The sequence below is a fragment of the Lepidochelys kempii genome, chromosome 7 (genome assembly GCF_965140265.1).
Source record: "Lepidochelys kempii isolate rLepKem1 chromosome 7, rLepKem1.hap2, whole genome shotgun sequence".
NCBI classification, from domain to species: domain Eukaryota; kingdom Metazoa; phylum Chordata; order Testudines; family Cheloniidae; genus Lepidochelys; species Lepidochelys kempii.
The window spans coordinates 28,156,949-28,183,537 of NC_133262.1; the positions used below are offsets into that span (position 1 = coordinate 28,156,949).

The 26,589-nt window shown below is 41.2% G+C and overlaps 1 protein-coding gene across 6 annotated transcripts in view; it reads right to left on the reverse strand.

The window, feature by feature from the left end:
* The window catches only part of IL17RB (interleukin 17 receptor B), a 39,184-nt gene that overhangs the window by 11,627 nt on the left and 968 nt on the right, over positions 1 to 26,589 (reverse strand). For 2 of the 6 annotated variants that reach the window (XM_073351540.1, XM_073351539.1), the window contains exons 1-5: positions 10,898 to 11,016; positions 8,875 to 8,899; positions 5,757 to 5,897; positions 1,870 to 1,997; positions 700 to 826 (exon numbers count right to left, since the gene is read on the reverse strand). In XM_073351540.1, the coding sequence (XP_073207641.1) occupies positions 700 to 826; positions 1,870 to 1,997; positions 5,757 to 5,897; positions 8,875 to 8,899; positions 10,898 to 10,981 (505 nt within the window). In that variant the 5' untranslated portion in view covers positions 10,982 to 11,016. Of the gene's footprint in view, positions 1 to 699; positions 827 to 1,869; positions 1,998 to 5,756; positions 5,898 to 8,082; positions 8,900 to 10,897; positions 11,017 to 26,589 lie in introns of those variants that run through there. The other 4 variants (XM_073351542.1, XM_073351541.1, XM_073351544.1 and 1 more) reach the window with 4 other exon arrangements.

The following is a 26,589-nucleotide window of genomic DNA, read 5'->3' on the forward strand; positions in this document are numbered from 1 at the left end:
CAATCCTCTATCTGTCTACAGAACAAGTACAGCACAGGCAGCACCTTAACCCTGGTGTGGGGAGGTCCAAATCTAGATGTGAAGGTAGTGTGGATACCCATATAGCTTCCTGAGTGCCAAGATGGATGCCAGTTGTAGTATCACTTGTGATGGTGCTTGTTGTGGTATGGAAACCTTGTTCACTCGGAACAAATACTCACTTCACAGAGTCACCAAACAAGGATTGGTCACTCAGAATCACCTGAGCCATCTGGCCCCACTTTTTGAACACTTAGCCTATTACCAAGCTGCCTTATAATTTTAGAGAAAGCTTAATATTCTTGATTAGTTTATTAAGAACTAAAAGTGAGAATAAAGTTAGCCACAGGTGTGACATCATAAAAAAAAAAATCTACAAAGCCGACAGTTTTCTGCTTTAAAAAACTGATTTTACCTGTTACTAGAAGTTAGAGAGAAAAAAAGTAGGGAAGAGAAAGGAGAGCTTGGAAGGAAAAAGTAACTAAGGATGTGTAATCAAAGCTAAATTAATTATCTCTGCATCTACATGTTTATTATGCAATCTGTTTAAATATAAAAATACATTTGTTTTTGTTGATTCCTAGCTTTTCAAAACATCCTGTACAATAAAGTCTGGAAATAATTTAGTATCATAAATAAGATTTTCATATGAACCAGGTTAAATAGAGACTGGTAAATTACCTGGTGAAGTTAACATGATGGATTTTGATGGAGAATCCTCATATATATTTGCTGGGGGAAGGTTGTAAGCACTGACAGAATAAGACATTTCTGGTTCTACAGGGAATCCAACGTAGTGGAACTGCCACTAAAACAAAACAATTAAAACAGCAGTTTTGAGGGCCAAATTCTTCTTTCAGTTATGCTTGGCAACTTCAGTGAACTCTGTGAGCTGTGCTGGTATAACTGAGAAAAGAATTGCCCTCTCAAATCATTAAATACTGAGAGAGATGTACATTGAAACAGTGAAAAATATAATTTTGAGGTACATAGAATGTCTGAGATACACACTGCTGTGAAACTTGTTTGGTTCTTAAGATCCTGATACCAAAAATCATTCAGAAACTTTTCCAATATCAGTTTATGCCTGGTAGAATATCAAATTTCATTTCCAATCCTATATACTTGGAAAGAACTGTATTCAGAATAACACATCCAAATCCAGCTTTGAAAACCCAGGGTTTCTCTTCATCTTAGTAATAATTAAAAAACAACAACTAACATTTGAAAGATACCACAAAGCTAATCATCCCTGTCATTTTCATGCATTCACGGGAGCCAGATCAGGCATAGTTGGGGAGGTAGAAGTGCAGAAAGAAGGAGCAATGGCTTCACATCAAGCTGTCCTAGTTCCTCAGTCTTTTAGAAATTCACCACTGGTGTATCATGGGCTTGGGGTTCCACAAGATTGGAGAGGGCAGTTTGGGAGGAGGGCTGCCATTCAGGATACCATCCCCTACCCTCTGATCGTGAAATGAAAGATAATACTGAACCAATCTGTATTATCTCATATTGGCTGCCCCTCTGTACTGTGAGCTCTAAAACACAGAGACAGCATGGGAGCAGAACTTATTGGGGTGACATGCTGCCACGGGAAAAGGCGCAGCTAGGTCCTCCACACAGCTTTCCCCTCTGCCAGTGTCTGAAAAAATGCAGGTTTGTACAGCTAAACCCGTTTTACTAAATTTTCTGAAGGAGTCCAATCCACAGCTCATTCTTTACCAGCCCTCTGTGCATTAACTGTGGCACAGAGGAATGATCTGGCCTTAATTTTTAAATGACACCTCCCTACTCTCTCCTCCCTAAGAACAACAAATGACAAAATAATCACTTTTTAAAAAATGTTCTTACTCTTCTATTCCCAAGCATGGTTTGACTTTGAAACTTCTCTGTGTAATTGCACCGAACACACTCAAAATGTTCTCTAGTTCCTTTACTCATCACACAGATCTTTGTAGCTGTGAGTTCTTTGATGCTGGCTGGAAGTAAAGAAGAAAAAATGGTATTCATAGATATAAATATTTGCATAGATCTTTGCTGCTCATACATAAAGAAATAAAATAAACCGTGTGCAGTATTAAACAGAGAAAACTATAGTGATACAATAGATCCTTGCATAAACTAATGAGAGCAATGATATTTTAAGGTTGTCATGATACTCTTAACCCTCTGGCTCTATTTACAGTATAAACCATGGTCTTAGCTATCACCATGTTTTTGTAATAACTAGTTCATGCCAAACTCATCTGACCAAGTTAAAACAAACTTGACTAAGTTAAGTCCATAACACATCTCTTTTCACAGCTCAATCATATGTATACAGTACATCTATAACCACAACACTAACTTTTATGTGTAGCAGTGCACTCTGGGAAAATCTTGGCAGCTATCCCAGAGTGCCGTAGCAAGGTTAGAGCACCAGTAGCAATACGTGAGGTAATATGCTCTGGGATGTCCTTCTACCAAAAAGCTGTGAAGAAGGAAAAGTGGCCATACACATGTATTATTAGGTGGGTTCTCCATATACAGCAAAGAAACAATGTTATGAATGTTATGTTTAAAGAAAAACAACTATAAACCAGCATAAGCCATTATGGCTAGGCTGGCATATGATTAGCTGCTGTGCTTACTAACTGTTTATTAACTATGTTGTGTGTGTATGATTAGAGCCAACTATGTCACTAACAAGTTACAAACTCAGTTAAAAGTTTGCTGCTGGAATATACCAGCTACATTCACCTCAGTGATGCATACAGCACTGTGAAATCAGTGAATACTTCACCCCCAGCCCCGAAGCTCATTCATGAGATTTTCCCTCTACAAGGTTACAAAAAAGAGAGGTGGGGGGAGAGGGGGCTTAAAATGAAGCCTGGAGCCAGTTGAGTTTAAAAAAACAATCTTTGATAGTGGCACATCAACTCCTACATTGACACTTACCACAACATATGTAGTGTTCTAGTGGTTTGTACTAAAAATGAAAAATGCTTAAAATATTGAGATTTTTTTGAGTACAAAGCAATGCCTGATTTCTAAAACTGTATTTCCATTACATTTGTACTAACATGACTATCCTTTGATTTGCATGCACATGTATGTGCTAGGAATTGCCATGACAAAGATCACAGTAACGATGATTAAATGTTAGAGCAGTGGTTTTCAAACTTCATTGTACCAAGGCCCTCTTCTGACAACAAAAATTACTACATGACTCCAGACCGGGGGCAGAGTCGGGGTGGAGCAAGAGCCCTGCCACCCTGGCTGAAGCCCTTAGGATTTGGCTTCAGCCCTGGGACCCCAGCAAGTCTAATGTTGGCTCTGGCAACCCCATTAAAATGGGGTTGCGACCCACTTTGGGGTCCCGACCCACAGTTTGAGAACCGCTCTGTTAGAGCAAACTGCACAATCCTCTGAACCCCCTGACTAAATGATTCAGTTACTACTGTTAACAAAAGAAAAAATCATATGTGGAGGATGGGGAGAGTGAGAGGTAGAGAGGAACTGAAAAATGAACAAACAATGACTTTTAAGGTTGTGGTTTGTTGGCTAGAAAGCATGCCTGCAAGAGATTAACTGTAATTCAGGCCCTACGCTACCAGCACTCCCAGCTATCTTTGAGACACCACTGACTTCCTGAGGAAACTACAATCCATCGGTGATCTTCTTGAAAACACCATCCTGGCCACTATGGATGTAGAAGTCCTCTACACCAACATTCCACACAAAGATGGACTACAAGCCGTCAGGAACAGTATCCCCGATAATGTCACGGCAAACCTGGTGGCTGAACTTTGTGACTTTGTCCTCACCCATAACTATTTCACATTTGGGGACAATGTATACCTTCAAATCAGCGGCACTGCTATGGGTACCCGCATGGCCCCACAGTATGCCAACATTTTTATGGCTGACTTAGAACAACGCTTCCTCAGCTCTCGTCCCCTAATGCCCCTACTCTACTTGTGCTACTTTGATGACATCTTCATCATCTGGACCCATGGAAAAGAAGCCCTTGAGGAATTCCACCATGATTTCAACAATTTCCATCCCACCATCAACCTCAGCCTGGACCACTTCCTGGACACTACGGTGCTAATAAGCGATGGTCACATAAACACCACCCTATACCAGAAACCTACTGACCGCTATGCCTACCTACATGCCTCCAGCTTTTATCCAGACCACACCACACGATCCATTGTCTATAGCCAAGTTCTACGATACAACCGCATTTGCTCCAACCCCTCAGACAGAGACAAACACCTACAAGATCTCTATCAAGCGTTCTTACAACTACAATACCCACCTGCTGAAGTGAAGAAACAGATTGACAGAGCCAGAAGAGTACCCGTAAGTTACCTACTACAGGACAGGCCCAACAAAGAAAATAACAGAACGCCACTAGCCATCACCGTCAGCCCCCAACTAAAACCTCTCCAATGCTTCATCAAGGATCTACAACCTATCCTGAAGGAGGACCCATCACTCTCACAGATCTTGGGAGACAGGCCAGTCCTTGCTTACAGACAGCCCCCCAACCTGAAGCAAATACTCACCAGCAACCACACACCACACAACAGAACCACTAACCCAGGAACCTATCCTTGCAACAAAGCCCGTTGCCAACTGTGTCCACATATCTATTCAGGGGACACCTTCATAGGGCCTAATCACATCAGCCACACTATCAGAGGCTCGTTCATCTGCACATCTACCAATGTGATATATGCCATCATGTGCCAGCAATGCCCCTCTGCCATGTACATTGGTCAAAGCAGGCAGTCTGTACGTAAAAGAATAAATGGACACAAATCAGATGTCAAGAATTATAACATTCAAAAACCAGTCAGAGAATACTTCAATCTCTTTGGTCACTTGATTACAGACCTAAAAGTGGCAATTCTTCAACAAAAAAACTTCAGAAACAGACTCCAACAAGATAGTGCTGAATTGGAATTAAATTTGCAAACTGGACACAATTAACTTAGGCTTGAATAAAGACTGGGAGTGGATGGGTCATTACATAAAGTAAAACTATTTCCCTATGCTTATTCCGGCCCCCACCCCCACGGTTATTCACACCTTCTTGTCAACTGTTGGAAATGGCCCACCTTGATTATCACTACAAAAGGTTCCGCCCCCCCCGTTCTCCTGCTGGTACTAGTTCACCTTACCTGATCACTCTCGTTACAGTGTGGATGGTAACACCCATTGTTTCATGTTCTCTGTGTATATAAATCTCCCCACTGTATTTTCCACTGCATGCATCCGATGACGTGAGCTGTAGCTCACAAAAGCTTATGCTCAAATAAATTTTTTAGTGTCTAAGGTGCCACAAGTCCTCCTTTTCTTTTTGCGGACACAGACTAACATGGCTACTATTCTGAAACCTATAATTGATAGTTGATGGTCTCAATCCACTTCCCATTTGACAAGTGTCCCACATGAGAAAACTCACCAGCACAGTCGTCAACAACTGACACCATGGTTAGTAGTTTCTATGGAGAAGCCAAGTGTCAAATGGGCCATGCAGACAGACTTGCTCTTAAAAGTATTTCCTTCCATTCAAGACAGAGAAAAGATTGCAGAGCAGCATAAAGAAGCTTTCACTGCCACTATTCCTGTTGTGTGCTTGGAGGATATTGGTGTTCAGGGCTGTTAATGCAACATGCTTCACAAGCACTAAATTCAAAAGGAAATGTTATATTGTATAGTCTTATGTACTTGGATGTCACACCTACCATCCATGCTGAGGCTCCAGCTGATATTTATAAGATATGACCTGAAGTGTGTCTCCACTTCTGTTTCAATTAACTGGGCAGTGAGATTATGAAGATCTGCCGGTGTTAGATTGTGCCATTTTCTCAACTCATGAGCAGGACCTTGCAAAGATGAGTAGACATGAGTTAAAAGTAGAGCAGCTACCTAGTATTTAAACACATTCCATATTGTCAATCAGTCTGTGAATTCTACTGGTATTTTCACCTACTTATGAAAATAATCACTTTTTGTGTCTCAGAAACAAGAATTTACCATTAGGAAAACCACTCCTCTCCCATGCACCCAGCAGATTCTGTTTCTGACACTAACAGTTCATTTCAAAAACTCTGATTGTTTGTTCTTATGTAACTAAACGATACATTCTTTTCATGTGCTGAGAAACTTCAAATCAGATATATCTTATAAAGTCAGTCTGAGCATAAGTTTGGAAATCATGTACATTGACGACATTTGCAGTGTCTTTCCTGTATTAATAAGCACATTTAACCGCATTTAATGTAAACCAGGGTTGTTTTTTTTACCAAGAAATAGAGCAATATCTAAAATATGGAGGTGGGAGGGGGGAATGTAAATCTAATGTAATCTAAACTAGTACTGCTCCTGAGACAGTATTGTGAGCTGGGACAATGTAGCTGTACTCAGGGTCTCCTGTAAGAGATCAGAATTTCTGCAATGAATGAATAAAGATACAGAACTACCTTCTCTACTGTGGTAGTGACTGAAACCACCCATACTATGTCAGTGTACCTGGCCAACAGTCAAGTGGGAGACAGTTTGGAAGGGAGTCAAGTACTTGATAGAGACTGAGAAAAGAGATGGAGAAAATCTATCCAACTGGAAACTGTCTCTTATCAGAGACAGAAAGCTTTAAAAAAAAGAAAAGTCAACGCTAATAGCAAAGTGGCAGGAGCAAGGCTCACCTTATCAGGCAGCGTGCCGTAGGGATGTCACATTTGTATAATTTTTGGTTGTGCCCAAGCAGAACCATCCTGTCCATATGACGGACTGGGGGCAACTGCCCTGGGCCCCACGCTTTGGGTGGCCCCATGCTTCAGGGGGACACCAGGCCCCCTGCTAGCCCCCCAGGCCGCCCTGGACCCCGCACCTCCATGAAGCACGGGGCAGGGGTAGACACCACTGTGTTGCATGACGGACACTTGACAAAATTACCGGACTTAGTGATTTTTTTGGGGGGTGGGGGTTATTATGTCATTCAGTCATTCAACCCCTAAAAAAAGCACAGAATTTTCCACACTGAAAAAAAAACCAGTAACCTAGCTAATAATAAATAATAATAATAATAAATTAAACTCACATAATTAATTAAAAATGTGTGTATATTGAATATGAGATTATTACATGAGAAATGAAAATGAGCTTGCTTTGGGATTTTACAAGGCACTTATATCATTTAAACACATTTGGTACCCTGCGTAATGATAACACTTCTTGCAAATCACATAAATAAGGAACCCATGGTCCCCTTCCCTCACCCCATTGCAAAGGCACAGGGGTTATTGCTGGCTGCCCTAGGGTTGCAGAAAACCCTATGGGCAAAACATATGGAAAGAAGGGGATCAATTTATACAGAGGGCTGAAGGGGGACTCCCATTGTGCATTAATTAACACTTAATAAATACATCAAAATTAAATACATTACAGAGATAAGAACCTGTAATGATAGACTTTACTTCATGAGAAGCTCCAGAGAAAGCAATGATAGGGTGAATCCTAGGGAGACCAAAGAGGCTGGTAGAGGGAGCAGACAGAAAACAAGGGTAGAAGCAGAGTCGCTGCAGGATTGACCCAATCTTGTGCCTCTCCCCTGTGGGTGAAAACACTGATCACGATCACTATAGGAGGGAACAATAGAATAGAATACCCAGAAGAATGAATGACTTGAGGACAATTTCCTGAAGGGACCCTTACCCTTCCAGGGGTTTTCTAGCTCCAACAACATTTACGTTTCTATATAGGGTAGTTTGGCACACAGAAATAAAAATCTGCACCTCTTCAATGTGTTTTTGGGCCAATGGAAAAACCAGGTACAATAAATGACTTTGAAAATTGCCTATGAAACTGAGTTAACAAAATAAATGAGCTTATGAACAACCAGAAAATATACTTCTCAAGTGAAAAACTATAAATGGACTTCTTTGTAAAGAAATTGTAAGTTTCCTTACACGAAAAGCCACAAACTGCCTGGAAAGGACAATTAGATTGAATTACTTAGATTCATAGATATTTAGGTCAGAAGGGACCACTTGCTTCTGTGAAATTACATACCCAGAGAATTGCTGTGCCTGTGATGATGACTGGGGCTTGCTCATCTGTGGCTTCCCCCTCCCCGTGCTGTGGAGACACGGTCAGGCAGGCTGCCTCAGGTGCAGTTCCCATTAGCCATGATGGCCAACGGGTTGGGAGCCTCCAGGCCAATGAGCTTGGGAGGGGAAGACTGTAGTGAGCAGGGGAGGCAGCGGGGAGGGGAGCTGTCTCTGGAGGCACAAAGGGGGGGCTCTCTGGAGAGGGGGTGATGGGGGCACAGGGGCAGGTGGGGGAGTCTTTCGGGGGAGGCAAACGGTTGTGTGGATCTCTGTGGGGTGGGAGGGAGTGATGGACGGAGCCAGCTGCAGCCCGGGTCTGGTCTGCGGCCGGGGGAGGGTTGCTATAGCCCCCCCAGGAAGCCACCTCAGTACTTAATGCCAGCCCCTGGGTGCCCATCACTGCTCCTTCCCCCCCCCCATCTGTCTGTCCCCACAGCTGTGTGTGCCTGTCCCTTTCTGGGCTGGGAGCTGGCTCAGCGACTCTCCGCAGCACGCAGGGATGTGGGGGGAGGGAGGGTGGTGGTTCCCGGGGTGAGAGTGCTTCCCGTTACCAAGCCAGGGTGCGGGGCCTCCCAAAGCACGGGGCCTGGGGCCCAAACATTGGTGGAGCCGGGCCCACCTTCATGAATATTGATGGTGCAGGGGCACCACGCCCATATTACTTGCTGCCTAAACCTGAATAATCACAGATTAACTATTTTTAATTAGGTACCTCTTTTAACAGTGTAAAGAGATCCATTTTATTTATACATACCAGTTTCAAAGCCACAGTTAATAGACTGTAAGAAAGAAAACAGCATTAAAATAAAACAAACTAAAAGCAGACAGATCTACTCTAAAGATAGAAATTCCCTATACTTTTAACATATTAAAATCCCAACTTTAAAGAGACAGCATTAACTTGAAACAAAATCAAACTTCTCCCTGAAAATTATGTACATACTATAGTTACAAGCACTGTCTAAAATTTCTAACACTGAAATAAATTAGAGAATAAAATGATTGCTCTTTTTAAAACACAGGTTGCTGTACTTTAAATAAAAATATCCTGCCAGAAGGATAATCAGGTGAACAGTTTCCCTTGAAGGCTGGTCAACTTCTCCTTGCTGCAAAGACTCAAACATCAACAGAGGAGAAGAAAAATCCATATATGATATTTAAAGATTAATTTTTAAAAATTCATGACATACTATGTAATGTATGGTTTCAGAGTAGCAGCAGTGTTAGTCTGTATTCGCAAGAAGAAAAGGAGTACTTGTGGCACCTTAGAGACTAACAAATTTATTTGAGCATAAGCTTTCATGAGCTACAGCTCACTTCATCGGATGCATTCAGTGGAAAATACAGTGGAGAGATTTATATACACAGAGAACATGAAACAATGGGTGTTACCATACATACTGTATGTATTTCCCTCAGAAAATGACAGAAGTGCACCTTTAGGTCGTTGTTTCAATCATTTCTACAAGATTCTAACTCTATAAATATGCTGCTCTGTGTTTGCTAGTTTGCAGAATGAGGATGGACTGATGTAAAAAGCAACATAGCCTTCTTACTTTTTTTCTTTTTCATTCTGCATTTTACATGTCCTTTTCATAGCAAAGTTGTAGTGCACAATGACATTTTGTGACTAATGACACTTGGACATGACAGACTATCTTCCAGTTTAACAGCATGGACCCAGAAGAGAAGAACCTAAGACTGAAATGTTGCCTGCTAGCAAAATGTTTTCACTTCACATTGACACCTTTTAACATGGGGTTGAATGGCATCTAAGCACTGTGCAATAGAGCATCAGAGTCCAAATGAAAACACAACCAACCCACATAAAGCCAGCCAGAACCAAAGAACCTGCCACCTATTTATCTAGCAGAATTTAGGGGATGGTGAGGCCTAAAATTATCTGGAGCCACGTTTCTGAGGTACTGTTGTGCCTGGATGTCTAGGGATTTTGGTGCAATAGGAGCAGCTATTGTAAAAAAAGATATTGGAAGGGATATAAATCCTCATGCTTTGGAGTTTAAACCAATCTTTATGAGGCTGTGGGTTAGGATGAGACCTTCATAGTAAGTATATTATCCAACATCTGCCTACTGCTATGTTTCTTTCACCTGACTGAAACGTCTGATGCTGGCCATTTTTGGAGATAGGATACTGGTTTTTTGGGGGAGGAACGACTTGACAGTCAGAAGTTACTGAGCAGGAGCACAGCCTGCTCTCATGCCTGTCATACACATATTATACCCTCTCTTTGATAATTCTGCCTCCTCTACCTTCCTTATGACTATCAACAAAAAAACAAAAACAAAAACGAGGAGTGCTTGTGTCACCTTAGAGACTAACAAATTTATTTGGACATAAGCTTTCATGGGCTTATGCCCAAATAAATTTGTTAGTCTCTAAGATGCCACAAATACTCCTCGGGGTTTTTTTTTGCTGAAACGGACTAACACCGCTACCACTCTGAAACCTATCAACAGGCATTCTTGGGAAAGCAAATGACAACTCCCTCACTAACCCCCATTAATTTAGGGAAACAAATAAACTGACTAATAGGGGCTGGAAGCAGACTCTGCAGATTTAAAGCAGTGTTCCACTCAAACAGGGAGGACGGTTACATAGCTGTCACCACCCACTCTGTGACATCCATCCCTTTCTAGTGCACAAAGAATCAGCCACCTTTTGCACAGATTGGAGTGAAAACCTCTTCAACTCCATTTGATGGGAATGGGTAGAAGCAGAAGAGGGGTGGGTTATCCTCCCTCCTTGTATCTTACCGGCCAGCCTTGTCCCCAGGAACCACAGCTACTCAGCACCAAGCTCAGCAGGACACTGGCTGCTAGAGTCATCTCCACTTGCATCTTGGCTGAGATTCCCCTCTGCTCTTCCTGGGACTCTACTCACTACAAATCACTGAAAGCCTAAGCTCGGTATCAAGGGTGTTGAGGCCCCTCCACCTCCCTCACAGCCAATGTATTACTCAAAGCCTTTCCCCTCCCACTCCCCCAGATTTGGCCTGTCAGCGAGTCTGAAAACACCGCAATAAAAACCAACCCCTAAAGAGCTTTGGCTCAAAGCCAATACATAAACAGAAGAAGAAATACACTCACTGTAACTTAGAGAAGTCACTTTTACAACACACAAGGAAGGAGTAGCAAAAACAAGGCTCAGAGTAAAACCTGACATCCCCTTCCTGGAATCTTTCCTCTGTGCCTAGCTAAGCTGCAAGATCCCTCCCATTCTGGGGAAGCCTATACAATAGCTGAGGTCATGTAATTAATAAAACAGAATATCTTGCTATATTTTCAGCTTTAACTCTTTGCATGCCTCGTTTTCTGGATTTTAGAGCTGCTCACCATGGACAGCAGTGAAGTGGAGTGCTTAGCAACAAACAGTGATCAAGTCCTTGGACTGAATCCATCCCTGGTGTTACAGGGAAAGAATGGGCTGGTACTCGGTGTTGCTTTTTTGTGAGGCATAAAGAATATGTTTTTTCCCCTCTTTGTTCTTTATGTTAGAAAGTCAGGTCCTGTTTGTGTGATGGGCACTAACATCTGGAGAACTAACACAATAGCGACATCACAGGAACCAAGAGACTGAAACTGACCAATTGAGTGGAGAAGGATTTTTAAGTCTGGCTGCTTGAAAGCTATAGTTTTTGTTTGTTTTTGTTAACCCATATTTAACTATAATAACCAACAAACATTTTGGAGCAAGGATGCCTTTGTTAAAGATTTAACCTCCTCTCTGCCCACCTCTTCAGTTTGGTTTTAGAGCCCACAGTAAACTTTCTAAAACATTTAGAAGGTCCTCCATCAAATCAGGGAAGATCAGACTTGACATTCTTAAGGTAAAAGAACATGCTGAGAAAAAAATAATCCCAAAAGAAAAAAGTGCCAAACTTGGTTTAATTGCAAGTATAGACAAGGACAAACTGTTCAGCATAATTTCAGAAACATACAGGTCTGGGCATGTGGTATACAAACATACAATTCTGATTTATAGACAAATATACTGTGGCAACTTTATCATCTCAGGTCTGTAGATTTTGGTAATCACACAAGGACTGAGTACCACTCTACACACACTTCAGGAATAGCTATATTGCTGTAAGTGGCCTCAATGATCTATGTATAGGTGGAACGAAAACATTAGCTAGTTGGCTCTTTGGTCTGTTCTTTCTAAATTACGTAGCAACAGTAATTTAAAAACAAATATCTTTAGAACATTTTTCAACAATTTGAAAGCCAACAAATTGAACACTGATCAAAGATTTACTTTTAACACAAGATACCATTGTGGCTAGTAACTTAGCAGGATTCAAAAAAGGATTAAATATTTTATATGGAAAATATCCACATTTACATTGGATAGAATAAAATAATGAAATGGGTAGAAAATTTATTGTTTCTGTGCATACACTAGCTGACAGAGCTTCTGAAGAAACGGAACAGGTTATTCCAATACACCTTCCCTCACCTTCTTTTGAATCAAACAGCAACCATTGTCAGAGCCAGGATACTGGCCTAGTTGATTACTGATCTGATTTGGTAAGGCAATTCCTATGTCCTATGTTCCTCACTTACAGGAATGTTAAGGTAGGTTACACATTTGAGGGTAGACTGCTTAACAATATGTTTAAATACATAAAAGAAAAAAAATCAGTACAAAACATGCTTTTTAATAACTTTGAGTAGTCGTCTTTTGAATAGGCCATAATGGTCTCAAGTCAATAGCATTTTTGCCCCTGGGGTTAGAGCAGTTAGCCAATATTCAGCGCCATGCTGGGCTGTTTCTGATAGCAGGATAAATTGATTATACCAATCAAGTATTTCTTTGGTGCAATACTGTTTTACAAAGAATTTACACAAAGTTCTGTTTCTCTGAACAGTCATTTGTGTATGCACAATGTGCCCAGCCATTTAATGGCGTCATCATCAGCCAGGTGGAGAGCCAGTAGCCAGCTGTCAAAATAAATAAGTGGGCCCTGGACACTGTCTGAAGTTGACCACAGCTGCATTGCGAGTCATTAGAAAGCCCCCATTTAAAGAGACTAGCTGCACAGTTGCCCTGTCCTGTTCAAACTGATTCAGAGATGAACACAGGTGGCTTGGCAGATCAAAACCAGGTAGACAGATGATGGGTCAGTGATGAGAGAGTGATTAATGACTGTCATCACTGACCATTTGTTGCACCAAGCAGATTCCACCATCATGTCCTTTTTTGATGGCCGCTGCACATTGAGTGGATGTTTTCAGAGAACTATCCACAATGACTCCAAGATCTCTTTCTTGAGTGGGAACAGTTAATTAAACCCCATCATTTTATATGTATAGTTGGGATTATGTTTTCCAATGTGCATTACTTTGCATTTATCAACAGTGAATTTCATCTGCTATTTTGTTTCCCAGTCACCCAGTTTTGTGAAAGCCTTTTGTAACTCTTCGCAGTCTGCTTGGGACTTAGCTATCTTGAATAGTTTTGTATCATCAGCAAATTTTGCCACTTCACTGTTTACCCTTTTTTTCAGATAATTTATGAATATGCTGAATAGGACTGGTCCCAGTACAAACCCGAGGGACACCACAATTTACCGCTCTCCATTCTGAAAACTGACCATTTATTCCTACCCTTTGTTTCCTATCTTTTAAGCAGTTACCAATCCATGAGAGGACCTTCCCTCTTATCCCATGACAGCTTGCTTTGCTTAAGAGCCTTTGGTGAGGGACCCTGTCAAAGGCTTTCTGAAAATCTAAGTACACTATATCCACTGGATCCCCCTTGTCCACGTGCTTTTTGACCCCTTCAAAGAATTCTAGTAGATTGGTGAGGCATGATTTCCCTTCACAAAAACCGTGTTGACTTTTCCCCAACAAATCATGTTTATCTATGTGTCTGACAATTTTATTCTTTACTATAGTTTCAACCAGTTTGCCTTATACTGAAGTCAGTTGCACCGACCTGTAATTGCCGGTATCATCTCTGGAGTTCTTTTTAAAAATTGGTGTCACATTAGCTATTCTCCAGTCATTTGGTACAGAAGCTGATTTAAATGATAGGTTACAAACTACAGTTAGCAGTTCTTCAATTTCACATTTGAGTTCCTTTAGAACTCTTGGGTGAATACCATCTAGTCCTGGTGACTTATTACTGTTTAGTTTATCAATTTGTTCTAAAATCTCCTCTAAAAACACCTCAATCGGCGACAGTTCCTCAGATTTGTCACCTAAAAGGAATGGCTCTGGTTTGAGAATTTCTCTCATCCTCAGCCATGAAGACTGATGCAACGAATTCATTTAGTTTCTCCACAATGGCCTTATTGTCACTGAGTGCTCCTTTAGCATCTCGATCGGCCAGTGGCCCCACTGGTTGTTTAGCAGGCTTCCTGCCTCTGAGGTACTTAAAAAAAAAAAGCTATTACTTTTTAACACTTCATTTGCCAGAGTTTATGCTCCTGTCTATTTTCCTCACCAGGATTTAACTTCCACTTTTTAAAGGATGCCTTTGTGTCTTCACTGCTTCTTTTATTTTGTTGTTTAGCCACGGAGGCATTTTTTTGGTTCTCTTACTATGTTTTTTTAATTTGGGGTATACATTACCCCACTGCTGGGTAGTGGCTTCCATTGTTTAAGGTATCACTTCGGGCCATTTAATAACTCCATCATTTAGTAAAAAGAAAAGGAGTACTTGTGGCACCTTAGAGACTAACCAATTTATTTGAGCATAAGCTTTCGTGAGCTACAGCTCACTCCATCGGAGTGCCACAAGTACTCCTTTTCTTTTTGCGAATACAGACTAACACGGCTGTTACTCTGATCCCTCATTTAGTGTGAATGAAACGTGGCTACCATGCCCCTCAACTTCAAAGAGGCCTATGATTACCCATCGATCAAAAACACACTTGCTGGCAGCCAGCAACACGCTCCAGCAAAAGAGTACAGTGTGAATTACATAATAACTCAGCAGATTTTATGCTCATATTTCTTCCCTTCAGTTGAAGTAAGTAAGTATCCAAGAGAAACTGGACTAGAAGAAACAGGCACTTATTTAATACTGGATATTATGTTCAGTGTTAGAATGTTTTATCTGGTTTCAGAGGAACAGCCGTGTTAGTCTGTATTCGCAAAAAGAAAAGGAGTACTTGTGGCACCTTATCTGTATCTTTGGCTTATTTATAGTTACTCCTATATTTGTGAAAGTTTAGCAAGAAGTCTCTCTGCAATGTGACCCCATATTAGCTTGGGAAGGCACTGTGGTCCAATAAGAGTTAGCATTCTTTTCTTCCTCTTTTGCATGGGAAGTTTATAAAAGACTCTTTTGTGTGAATGTGGGAGCGTGGGGGAAGGGAGAGTGTGACTTAGAGTATGCTACAGACAGATGCTGGAAAATAAGTTTTCTACTAGTAAGTGAAAAAGGCTGTGTGAATGAAATGGAAACCCTGCCAAGAAGAGAGTTTGTTCCCCCTGGTTTCAGGAGAAGTTTTCCACTACAAAAACTAAAAGGAGGCAGTTCTGGTTAAGTGAGTTTGTTACATTCTGCAAGCATTTTAAGAGTTGTAGAAGTAGTTCTAAATATGACTGCCTTTTCAATGCAAAACAAGAGAAGCTTTTTTGAGAGATAAACTATATGATAACATTGCAAGTAAGTATTAATCCTTTGTAAGAATGTATGCTACTTCTATAAATCCATGAGGGACCCCCACTTGTGGAGAGTCTACTAGACTTGACTGTGCTATGCAGATTAAATAAATTATTGTTAAAGGTGACCTGCAAAGTTTGAAATTTTATTTGCTCCTTTACGACCTATAATAAAAGTTTTTGTAAAGTTTCTTTTCCTGCTTGTTTTTTTATGTTAGCAATATCAGAAAGATCAAGTCTTATCTAACTTTCTTCCCCCTAGTTGACTCATTAGGTAACTAAAAAACCTATTTGCTGACCTCAACTGAAGGGACAAAGGTGTGAGAATCTTTATCAGAGCTTTTCTTTCAAGTCTTTTTCAGGACTTTAAGTTAAATAGTGTAACAGTCAGCCTGACATTTCCTTCCCCTAACAATTGTTCAAATTTTAATCTTGTCTTTTGCATGTCATCCTCTTGCTAATCTTCAGGTATCTGTCCATGCTTCCAGCAAAAATAGGGCACACAAAGTGAAAAAATTCTAATGTAAAAAGACAAACAAAAAAAAGCTTTAAAACACCTTTGGGAAAAGCCCTGGCATTTGTATTTTATTTTTATTTATTTTACCTGTATAATACCTCTGTAATGTCTTTTCTTGTTGTACTTGATATTTTTAATAAAAAAAGAATGGACCAAACTCACACTTTGTAGTAAATTTTTAGAATATGCCTTTCAGACCTGATTGTGTACCATACATATAGTATCTGTGGAATTTCATAACTGCTCAATATCAGTCTAACATCAGTCAGCCTATTGTGACATTACAGTCCATTATGCTTTTGCTCCATAATCATGGCAATCAACTATTAATAATTCAGTCTACTTATCCTTGTGTTGCCAGAATATGTCAAAAAGAAAAGGAGTATTTGTGGCACCTTAGAGACTAACCAGTTTATTTGAGCATAAGCTTTCGGGAACTACAGCTCACTTCATCGGATGCATACTGTGGAAAGTTTAGAAGATCTTATTATATACACACAAAGCATGAAAAAATACCTCCTCCCACCCCCTCTCCTGCTGGTAATAGCTTATCTAAAGTGATCACTCTCCTTACAATGTGCATGATAATCAAGTTGGGCCATTTCCAGCAAAAATCCAGGTTTTCTCACACCCCCCCCCCACACAAACTCACTCTCCTGCTGGTAATAGCTTATCTAAAGTGACCACTCTCCTTACAATGTGTATGATAATCAAGGTGGGCCACTTCCAACACAAATCCAGGTTCCCCACCCCACACACATACACAAACTCACTCTCTGTACATTGGTCAAACTGGACAGTCTCTACGTAAAAGAGTAAATGGGCACAAATCAGATGTCAAGAATTATGGCATTCGTGGACTGGTCGGAGGGCACTTCAGTCTCTCTGGTCGCGCAGTTGCAGACATGGAGGTCACTGTTTTACAACAAGGGAACTTTGGGTTCAGGCTCCAGTGAGGGACTGCTGGATTGGAATTCATTTGCAGATTGGATGCAGTTGGCTTGGGTGGAGACTTGGAGTGGCTTAGTTGTTGTGCGGGGTGGCCTGTTTCCCCTTGTTTTTTCCTGCCCTCTCCCCCCCCGACATTCTTGTTAAACCCTGGATTTGTGCTGGAAATGGCCCACCTTGATTATCATACACAATGTAGGGAGAGTGGTCACTTTGGATAGGCTATTGCCAGCGGGAGAGTGAGTCTGTGTGTGTGTTTGGGGGGGGTGAACCTGGATTTGTGTTGGAAGTGGCCCACCTTGATTATCATACACATTGTAAGGAGAGTGGTCACTTTAGATAAGCTATTACCAGCAGGAGAGTGAGTTTGTGTGTGTGGGGCAGGGGGGCGGTGAGAAAACCTGGATTTGTGCTGGAAATGGCCCAACTTGATTATCATACACATTGTAAGGAGAGTGGTCACTTTAGATAAGCTATTACCAGCAGGAGAGGGGGGTGGGAGGAGGTATTTTTTCATGCTTTGTGTGTATATAATAAGATCTTCTAAACTTTCCACAGTATGCATCCGATGAAGTGAGCTGTAGCTCACAAAAGCTTATGCTCAAATAAATTGGTTAGTCTCTAAGGTGCCACAAGTACTCCTTTTCTTTTTGCGAATACAGACTAACACAGCTGTTACTCTGAAACCAGAATATGTCAGTGCTTACGAGATAAGTTACTTATTGTTCAACTCACCAACTCATGATGTCCTGCAGAATCAGGATAATAGGGTCTGTTCTGCAGGGGCTATACATAAACAACTCTCACTACCATCAATAGCTATTATTCATTTGTTGTAATGGAAAATTAGAACCAAGTGTACTCTGAAAGAGGTACAGAGGTGGCATAAATTGACATAGCTATATTGAAGTCAATAGAGTCACAAGTTCTGGCCCTGAACTTTCTTACCAAATGTTAATGGAAAACATTAATACACGTACACAGCAGGAGTCTGTATTTCTAAAGGAAATACTTGGTAGGGTTTTTTTTTTTTCAGAACCATAAAAGTAGTTCATCAAAAAAAGAAACTAATCACCTATAACATTCCATTAAAAATAAAAATTTCACTGAACAGAAAGCATATTCATCTTGGTCTATGTCAAACAAGGAATGTTCCATCCATTTCTCCATTAGTTTCAACAGAACAGAAACATCTGACTGAATCATCAGTGGCTTATTCCCTGCTCTTACTATAAATGGTCAGCTTTACATTCTCACGATCACCAGTCATAGCTGTTATTTTCAGTTACTGTAGAACTGAAGACCATCAAACTCACAGTGATCAGGGACGTATTTCTTTTACAATACACTTGACATTTTTAGAGCACATTTTAAAAATGATTTTTCCGGCACTGCTTAAAACTAAGCCTCCCCTTAGATTTTTCCCTCATCTTCATCAGTGGCCAAAGTGAGGAATTAGTTTATATAATACATTCAGGTCCTGATTTTCTTTTCATATGGGAGTAAAATCAGGGGTAACTCCACTGAAGTCAACTCAGTTATACCATTATAAAACCCATGTATGAGAAAAACCAGCCCCTCCATCACCACTGCTGAGAAATAAACAGTGTTCATATCTTTTATGTGACAGGAGATCACCCAACCACCATGATACAAAATCTGCTAACATTTATGACTACTAGGTCATGCGGACTGGGCTGCAGGGGAGTGGAGAGGGAAAACCAAGAAGTCTGCTGCTTGCCAGGAGCTAGGATTCACGATGTGACGGAGAGACTGCCGAGAATCATCAAGCCCTCGGATTGTTACCCCTTCCTGCTTCTCCACGTGGGCACCAATGATACTGCCAAGAATGACCTTGAGCGGATCACTGCAGACTACGTGCCTCTGGGAAGAAGGATAAAGGAGTTTGATGTGCAAGTGGTGTTTTTGTCCATCCTTCCCGTGGAAGGAAAAGGCCTGGTTAGAAACTGTTGAATTGTGGAAGTCAACGAATGGCTATGCAGGTGGTGTCGGAGAGAAGGCTTTGGATTCTTTGACCACAGGATGGTGTTCCAGGAAGGAGGAGTGCTAGGCAGAGACAGGCTCCACCTAATGAAGAGAGGGAAGAGCATCTTTGCAAGCAGGCTGGCTAACCTAGCGAGGAGGGCTTTAAACTAGGTTCACCGGGGGAAGGAGACCAAAGCCCGGAGTTAAGTGGGGAAGTGGGATACTGGGAGGAAGCACGAGCAGGAGCATGCGAGAGGGGAGGGCTCCTGCCTCATACTGAGAAAGAGGGATGATCAGCAAGTTATCTTAAGTGCCTATACACAAATGCAAGAAGCCTGAGAAACAAGCAGGGAGAACTGGAAGTCCTGGCACAGTCAAGGAATTATGATGTGATTGGAATAACACAGACTTGGTGGCATAACTCACATGACTGGAGTACTGTCATGGATGGATATAAACTGTTCAGGAAGGACAGGCAGGGCAGAAAAGGTTGGGGAGTTGCACTGTATGTAAGGGAGCAGTATGACTGCTCAGAGCTCAAGTATGAAACTGCAGAAAAACCTGAGAGTCTCTGGATTAAGTTCAGAAGTGTGAACAACAAGGGTGATGTCGTGGTGGGAGTCTGCTATAGACCACCGGACCAGGGGGATGAGGTGGATGAGGCTTTCTTCCGGCAACTCACGGAAGTTACTAGATCGCAGGCCCTGGTTCTCATGGGAGACTTCAATCACCCTGATATCTGCTGAGAGAATAATGCACAGACAATCCAGGAAGTTTTTGGAAAGTGCAGGGGATAATTTCCTGGTGCAAGTGCTGGAGGAACCAACTAGAGGCAGAACTCTTCTTGACCTGCTGCTCACAAACCGGGAAGAATTAGTAGGGGAAGCAAAAGTGGATGGGAACCTGGAAGGCAGTGACTATGAGATGGTCCAGTTCAGGATCCTGACACAGGGAAGAAAGGAAAGCAGCAGAATACCTGGACCCTGGACTTCAGAAAAGCAGACTGACTCCCTCAGGGAACTGATGGGCAGGATCCCCTGGGAGAATAACATGAGGGGGAAAGGAGTCCAGGAGAGTTGGCTGTATGTTAAAGAATCCTTATTGAAGTGACAGGGACAAACCATCCTGATGTGTAGAAAAAATAGTAAATATGGCAGGCAACCAGCTTGGCTTCACAGTGAAATCCTTGCTGATCTTAAACGCAAAAAAGAAGCTTACAAGAAGTAGAAGATTGGACAAATGACCAGGGAAGAGTATAAAAATATTGCTCGGGCATGCAGGAGTGAAATCAGGAAGGCCAAATCACACCTGCAGCTAGCAAGAGATGTTAAGAGTAACAAGAAGGGTTTCTTCAGGTATGTTAGCAACAAGAAGAAAGTCAAGGGAACTGTGGGCCCCTTACTGAATGAGGGAGGCAACCTAGTGACAGAGGATGTGGAAAAAGCTAATGTACTCAATGCTTTTTTTTGCCTCTGTTTTCACGAACAAGGTCAGCTCCCAGACTACTGCACTGGGCAGCACAGCATGGGGAGGAAGTGACCACTTCTTTCTCCACAGAGGGCTGGTTCGGGACTATTTAGAAAAGCTGGACGAGCACAAGTCCATGGGGCCGGATGTGCTGCATCCGAGAGTGCTAAAGGAGTTGTCGGATGTGATTGCAGAGCCATTGGCCATTATCTTTGAAAACTCATGGCGATCGGGGGAAGTCCCGGACGACTAGAAAAAGTCTAATGTAGTGCCCAACTTTAAAAAGGGAAAGAGGAGGATCCTGGGAACTACAGGCCAGTCAGCCTCACCTCAAGTCCCTGGAAAAATCATGGAGCAGGTCCTCAAGGAATCAATTCTGAAGCACTTAGAGGAGAGGAAAGTGATCAGGAACAGTCAGCATGGATTCACCAAGGGCAAGTCATGCCTGACTCTCATTTAATTGCTTTCTATGTCGAGATAACTAGCTCTGTGGATGAGGGGAAAGCAGTGGACGTGTTGTTCCTTGACTTTAGCAAAGCTTTTGACACGGTCTCCCACAGTATTCTTGCCAGCAAGTTAAAGAAGTATGGGCTGGATGAATGGACTATAAGGTGGATAGAAAGTTGGAAAGATTGACGGGCTCAACGGGTAGTGATCAATGGCTCCATGTCTAGTTGGCAGCTGGTATCAAGTGGAGTGCCCCAAAGGTTGGTCCTCAGGCCGGTTTTGTTCAATATCTTCATAAATGATCTGGAGGATGGTGTGGATTGCACCCTCAGCAAGTTTGCAGATGACATAAAACTGGGAGGAGAGGTTGATTCGCTGGAGGGTAGGGATAGGATACAGAGGGACCTAGACAAATTAGAGGATTGGGCCAAAAGAAATCTGATGAGGTTCAACAAGGACAAGAGCAGAGTCCCGCACTTAGGACAGAAGAATCCCATGCACCACTACAGACTAGGGATCGAATGGCTCGGCAGCAGTTCTGCAGAAAAGGACCTAGGGGTTACAGTGGACGAGAAGCTGGATATGAGTCAACAGTGTGCCCTTGTTGCCAAGAAGGCCAATGGCATTTTGGGATGTATAAGTAGGGGCATTGCCAGCAGATCGAGGGACATGATCATTCCCCTCTATTCGACATTGGTGAGGCCTCATCTGGAGTACTGGGTCCAGTTTTGGGCCCCACATTACAAGAAGGATGTGGAAAAATTGGAAAGAGTCCAGCGGAGAGCAACAAAAATTATTAGGGGACTGGAACACATGACTTATGAGGAGAGGCTGAGGGAACTGGAATTATTTAGTCTACAGAAGAGAAGAGTGAGGGGGGATTTGATAGCAGCCTTCAGCTACCTGAAGGGGGGTTCCAAAGAAGATGGAGCTAGGCTGTTCTCAGTGGTAGCAGATGACAGAACAAGGAGTCATGGTCTCAAGTTGCAGTGGGGGAGATTTAGGTTGGATATTAGGAAAAACTTTTTCACTAGGAGAGTGGTGAAACACTGGAATGTGTTACCTAGGGAGGTGGTGGAATCTCCTTCCTTAGAAGTTTTTAAGGTCAGGCTTGACAAAGCCCTGGCTGGGATGTTAGTTGGCGATTGGTCCTGCTTTGAGCAGGGAGTTGGACTAGATGACCTCCTGAGGTCTCTTCCAACCCTGATATTCTATTCTAAAGACAAATTATAAAGTTTCTCTTCCTCAAACTCCATGTTCAGGTGGATTTTGCCACCTAATACTGTGGTAGCTCCAGGAACTCTGTCTTCTGGTGTATCATTATCATAAAGAACAACCAAAATTTCAGACATATAACCATCTGAGCTGAAAACCAATACTTTGCCAGGGAAGTAATAGCAGCACTCATCCAACCCAGCTGCTAAGAAATATCAACACCCAAACTATTATGCTGGCCCCTCCTCAGCACTCAAGCCTTACCTCCTCCCTCATTCCACTCTCTCCCAGAGCTGTGTCTACAGATAGCAGGGCAGAAGCTGTACTATTGCAAATGTCACCATTCCACTGTTTGCTTTAATATATACTTTGAAATGAACAAAGATTGGCAGGCACACCTGTTTTTACATGCAGATGTGATCACAAGTATTTAAGAAAAACTTTAATGCCCAAAATCTGCTCTCAGTTATTCACAGAAATCTATAAGGTTGGACATGGATGTTGGAAAGCAGAATTTATCCTTAACTTATACATTTAATATACTAAAATATAACTTTAGATCTTATTTAAGAGTCTGTTTCTAAATGTCTATAGTCTTATAATATTTTACACTTAGGTGCACCTTTCATCATAAAGGAACCTAAAATCCTTCATCAATTATGTACATGACATACAACAGCAGAGAAGTGCAGCCACCTTTGAGGTTTGGCATGTGACAAAACAACAAGATTCAGTACACTACACAACAGTAAGTGATGTCCATTTTTACCAAGGACACTGCGGCAAACCAGTATTTTTATGGAAAATGCCAAGGTGTTTTTACTTTATTTATCTTGGTATTTATATGCCCATTACAGTGGTATCTGAGCACCTCACAAAGATTATAGGTAATGGATTTATTCTATAACAACCCTATAGGGAATTTATTATCCCCAATGTACTGACTCAGTGTGACCGGGGTCCCAGTGGGGAGCCAGCTGAGGTCACTCAATTAGGGTGAACTGCAAAGAATGGGGTAGACAATCCCCATAAAGCTGGTGAATATTCCAATACTTAGATTCACCAAGCCAGCATAAAACAGCTTCTTTATTACCTTAAAAAGAAAAGGAGTACTTGTGGCACCTTAGAGACTAACCAATTTATTTGAGCATGAGCTTTCGTGAGCTACAGCTCACTTCATCGGATGCATACTGTGGAAACTGCAGAAGACATTATATACACAGAGACGATGAAACAATACCTCCTCCCACCCCACTCTCCTGCTGGTAATAGCTTATCTAAAGGTTTCAGAGTAACAGCCGTGTTAGTCTGTATTCGCAAAAAGAAAAGGAGTACTTGTGGCACCTTAGAGACTAACCAATTTATTTGAGCATGAGCTTTCGTGAGCTACAGCTCACTTCATCGGATGCATCCGATGAAGTGAGCTGTAGCTCACGAAAGCTCATGCTCAAATAAATTGGTTAGTCTCTAAGGTGCCACAAGTACTCCTTTTCTTTTAGCTTATCTAAAGTGATCATCAAGTTTAGATAAGCTTATCATCACTTTAGATAAGCTATTACCAGCAGGAGAGTGGGGTGGGAGGAGGTATTGTTTCATGGTCTCTGTGTATATAATGTCTTCTGCAGTTTCCACAGTATGCATCCGATGAAGTGAGCTGTAGCTCACGAAAGCTCATGCTCAAATAAATTGGTTAGTCTCTAAGGTGCCACAAGTACTCCTTTTCTTTTTGCGAATACAGACTAACACGGCTGTTACTCTGAAACCTGTCTTTATTACCTTACTGGTTACTCAGAAGTCCAAACAACACAGTGATCCTTAGAGTGATCCAGCCTCAGGCTTCCATCCAGGTACCCACATCAAACGTGATGAAAATTTCTGCAAATCTTTATTTCATCACATAAAAGAACAGGTTCTACCAATCCCAAAGGATATGACACATTACCTCCCAAGCTAATAATGAATGTTTCAGATCTTACCCAAATACACGCTACAGCCAATTCTTACTAACTAAACTAAAATTTATTAAAAAACAAAAGAGAGTATGGTTAAAAGATCATTATACATCCAGACATGAGTTCAATTCATTGGGGTTCAGATTGATTGAAGAGATGGTGAGCTTTGTAGTTGCAAAGAGTTCCTTTAGTATTCAGTTCATAGATCATAGTCCAACGTCCAAAGCTCATATTCAGGGCATACCAGCATAACTGGGACCTCAGTCTTGTGACTCAAACTTCCCCTGATGAAGTCTAAGCAGATCTGAGATGACAGAACCAGGACCCAAGGATCTTTTATACAATTTCATGTTTGAAAAGTTGGGATTTCCTCCAGCAACAAAAGGTAATTAGGATGACTTTGAAGGAGGTCCATCACTGGTACTTAGCTATACGAATTAGCATAAGGCCATTTGCTTGTTCCTCCACCATTCACAGTACATTTCAAAGAGAGATGAATTCCGAGATATCCCAGTTTACAATTCATTTAAACGATAGGATCTTCTTTTGACCTCTGAATTATCAGAATACAGCATAGACAGGGACTGTTGATTACATTGTCAACCCTACTCATACATATATAAATACACAAAAACACAAACATTATCTCCCTACATGTCTTTTGAGCGTTATTTATTTTGCAGCAATAAGGCTGATATGTTCTATATTTATGGTAATAAGCATGAACCATTATACACAAATATGACTTTATATTACAGAATAAATTAAGCTACTGAAGAAGCCGTAAACCAACTAAGTCTTAATCACATTCTTTTTTCAATACTCATACAAAAATGTGATGGATTTATGACTCTTCCTTTTTAATATACAGTACCAAAGTCAATTTAGAATACATGTTAAAGCTAAAGGAAAAATAAATTAGATATAGTTATAACATTTTTATTGTCAAGTGTAATATATTCTTATGTCTGTACAAACAGGTTCTGTCCTTTGAAGTTTGTGATATCTAAAGATTTGAGATGTAAATCCTAGCTGAATTTGCAAATACGTATTGGCCCAGTAACCATAAACTTGAAGCAGAACATGTAAAACATTTAAATAAACAATAACATATAGTATGTGAGGTACCCCACAGCGAACAGCAAAATAATGGTATAATTACAGAATGATCCTATTCTCTCCCCTGCCCAGCAGTGAACGCAATGGGAAATTTCCAAGTACATTTTCCTATTGTCCTTTCCAGACCATTTCTGAATGCTCCATGCAATGAAGCTTCTAACATTCCCTATCCCAGCTTAGTTGGTATTACTGTCAAATATTTTTTCTGAAGATTTCTTTAATTAATTTCATCCATCACTCACAGGGTGGAAACTGCTGAAAACTTTCCATTAAAAGAAAACAGCATACATCCACCATTTTAATAATTATTTCTCTGCAAATTTCCAACATCCCTACTTTTGAGTAAAAACAAGTTAGGATGCCTTAAAGTAGATTTACACTATGGGTCTTTCTCGTTTTATTTAGCTCAATAGAAAAATTGAAACTGAATAAACAACGAGGAGTCCTTGTGGCACCTTAGAGACTAACAAATTTATCTGGGCATAAGCTTTCGTGGGATATAACCCACTCCACTTATATCCCATGAAAGCTTATGCCCAAATAAATTTGTTAGTGCCACAAGGACTCCTTGTTGTTTTTACTGATACAGATTAAGATGGCTACTCCTCTGAAAACCGAAACTGAATAGAAAACACCAGTGTACAGATGCCTTAGGGCTCCGAATGTTGCTAACAGGAAAGGTGATAAACCGGTGTTAGTAATGGAACGACATTTTTTAAACATTTCCTTAGAGTAGTTCGTACTAGGGTGAAGTATGCACCAAAAATAATAGAGGTGAGGGATTTACTTAAATGATTTATCTGTATTACAGTAGCATCTAAAGGCCTCATTGTGCTATATGCTGTATTGTACTATGTCTTCGTTGTGGAGAAGATGGATGATTCAATGATTAGAGCACTAACCTAGGACTTGTGAGCATCATTACAGCACTAACCTAGGACTTGTGAGCATCAAGTCCCTTCTCTGCCACACACTAGCTGGATGACCAGGCGCAAGTCACTTAGGGCAGTAATTCTCAACCTTTCTAGACTACTGTACCCCTTTCAGGAGTCTGATTTGTCCTGCGTATCTTAAGTTTAACCTCATTTAACTTGCTACTTGCTTACAAAATCAGACATAAAATACAAAAGTGTCACAGCACACTATTACTGAAATATTGCTTTCTCATTTTTACCATATAA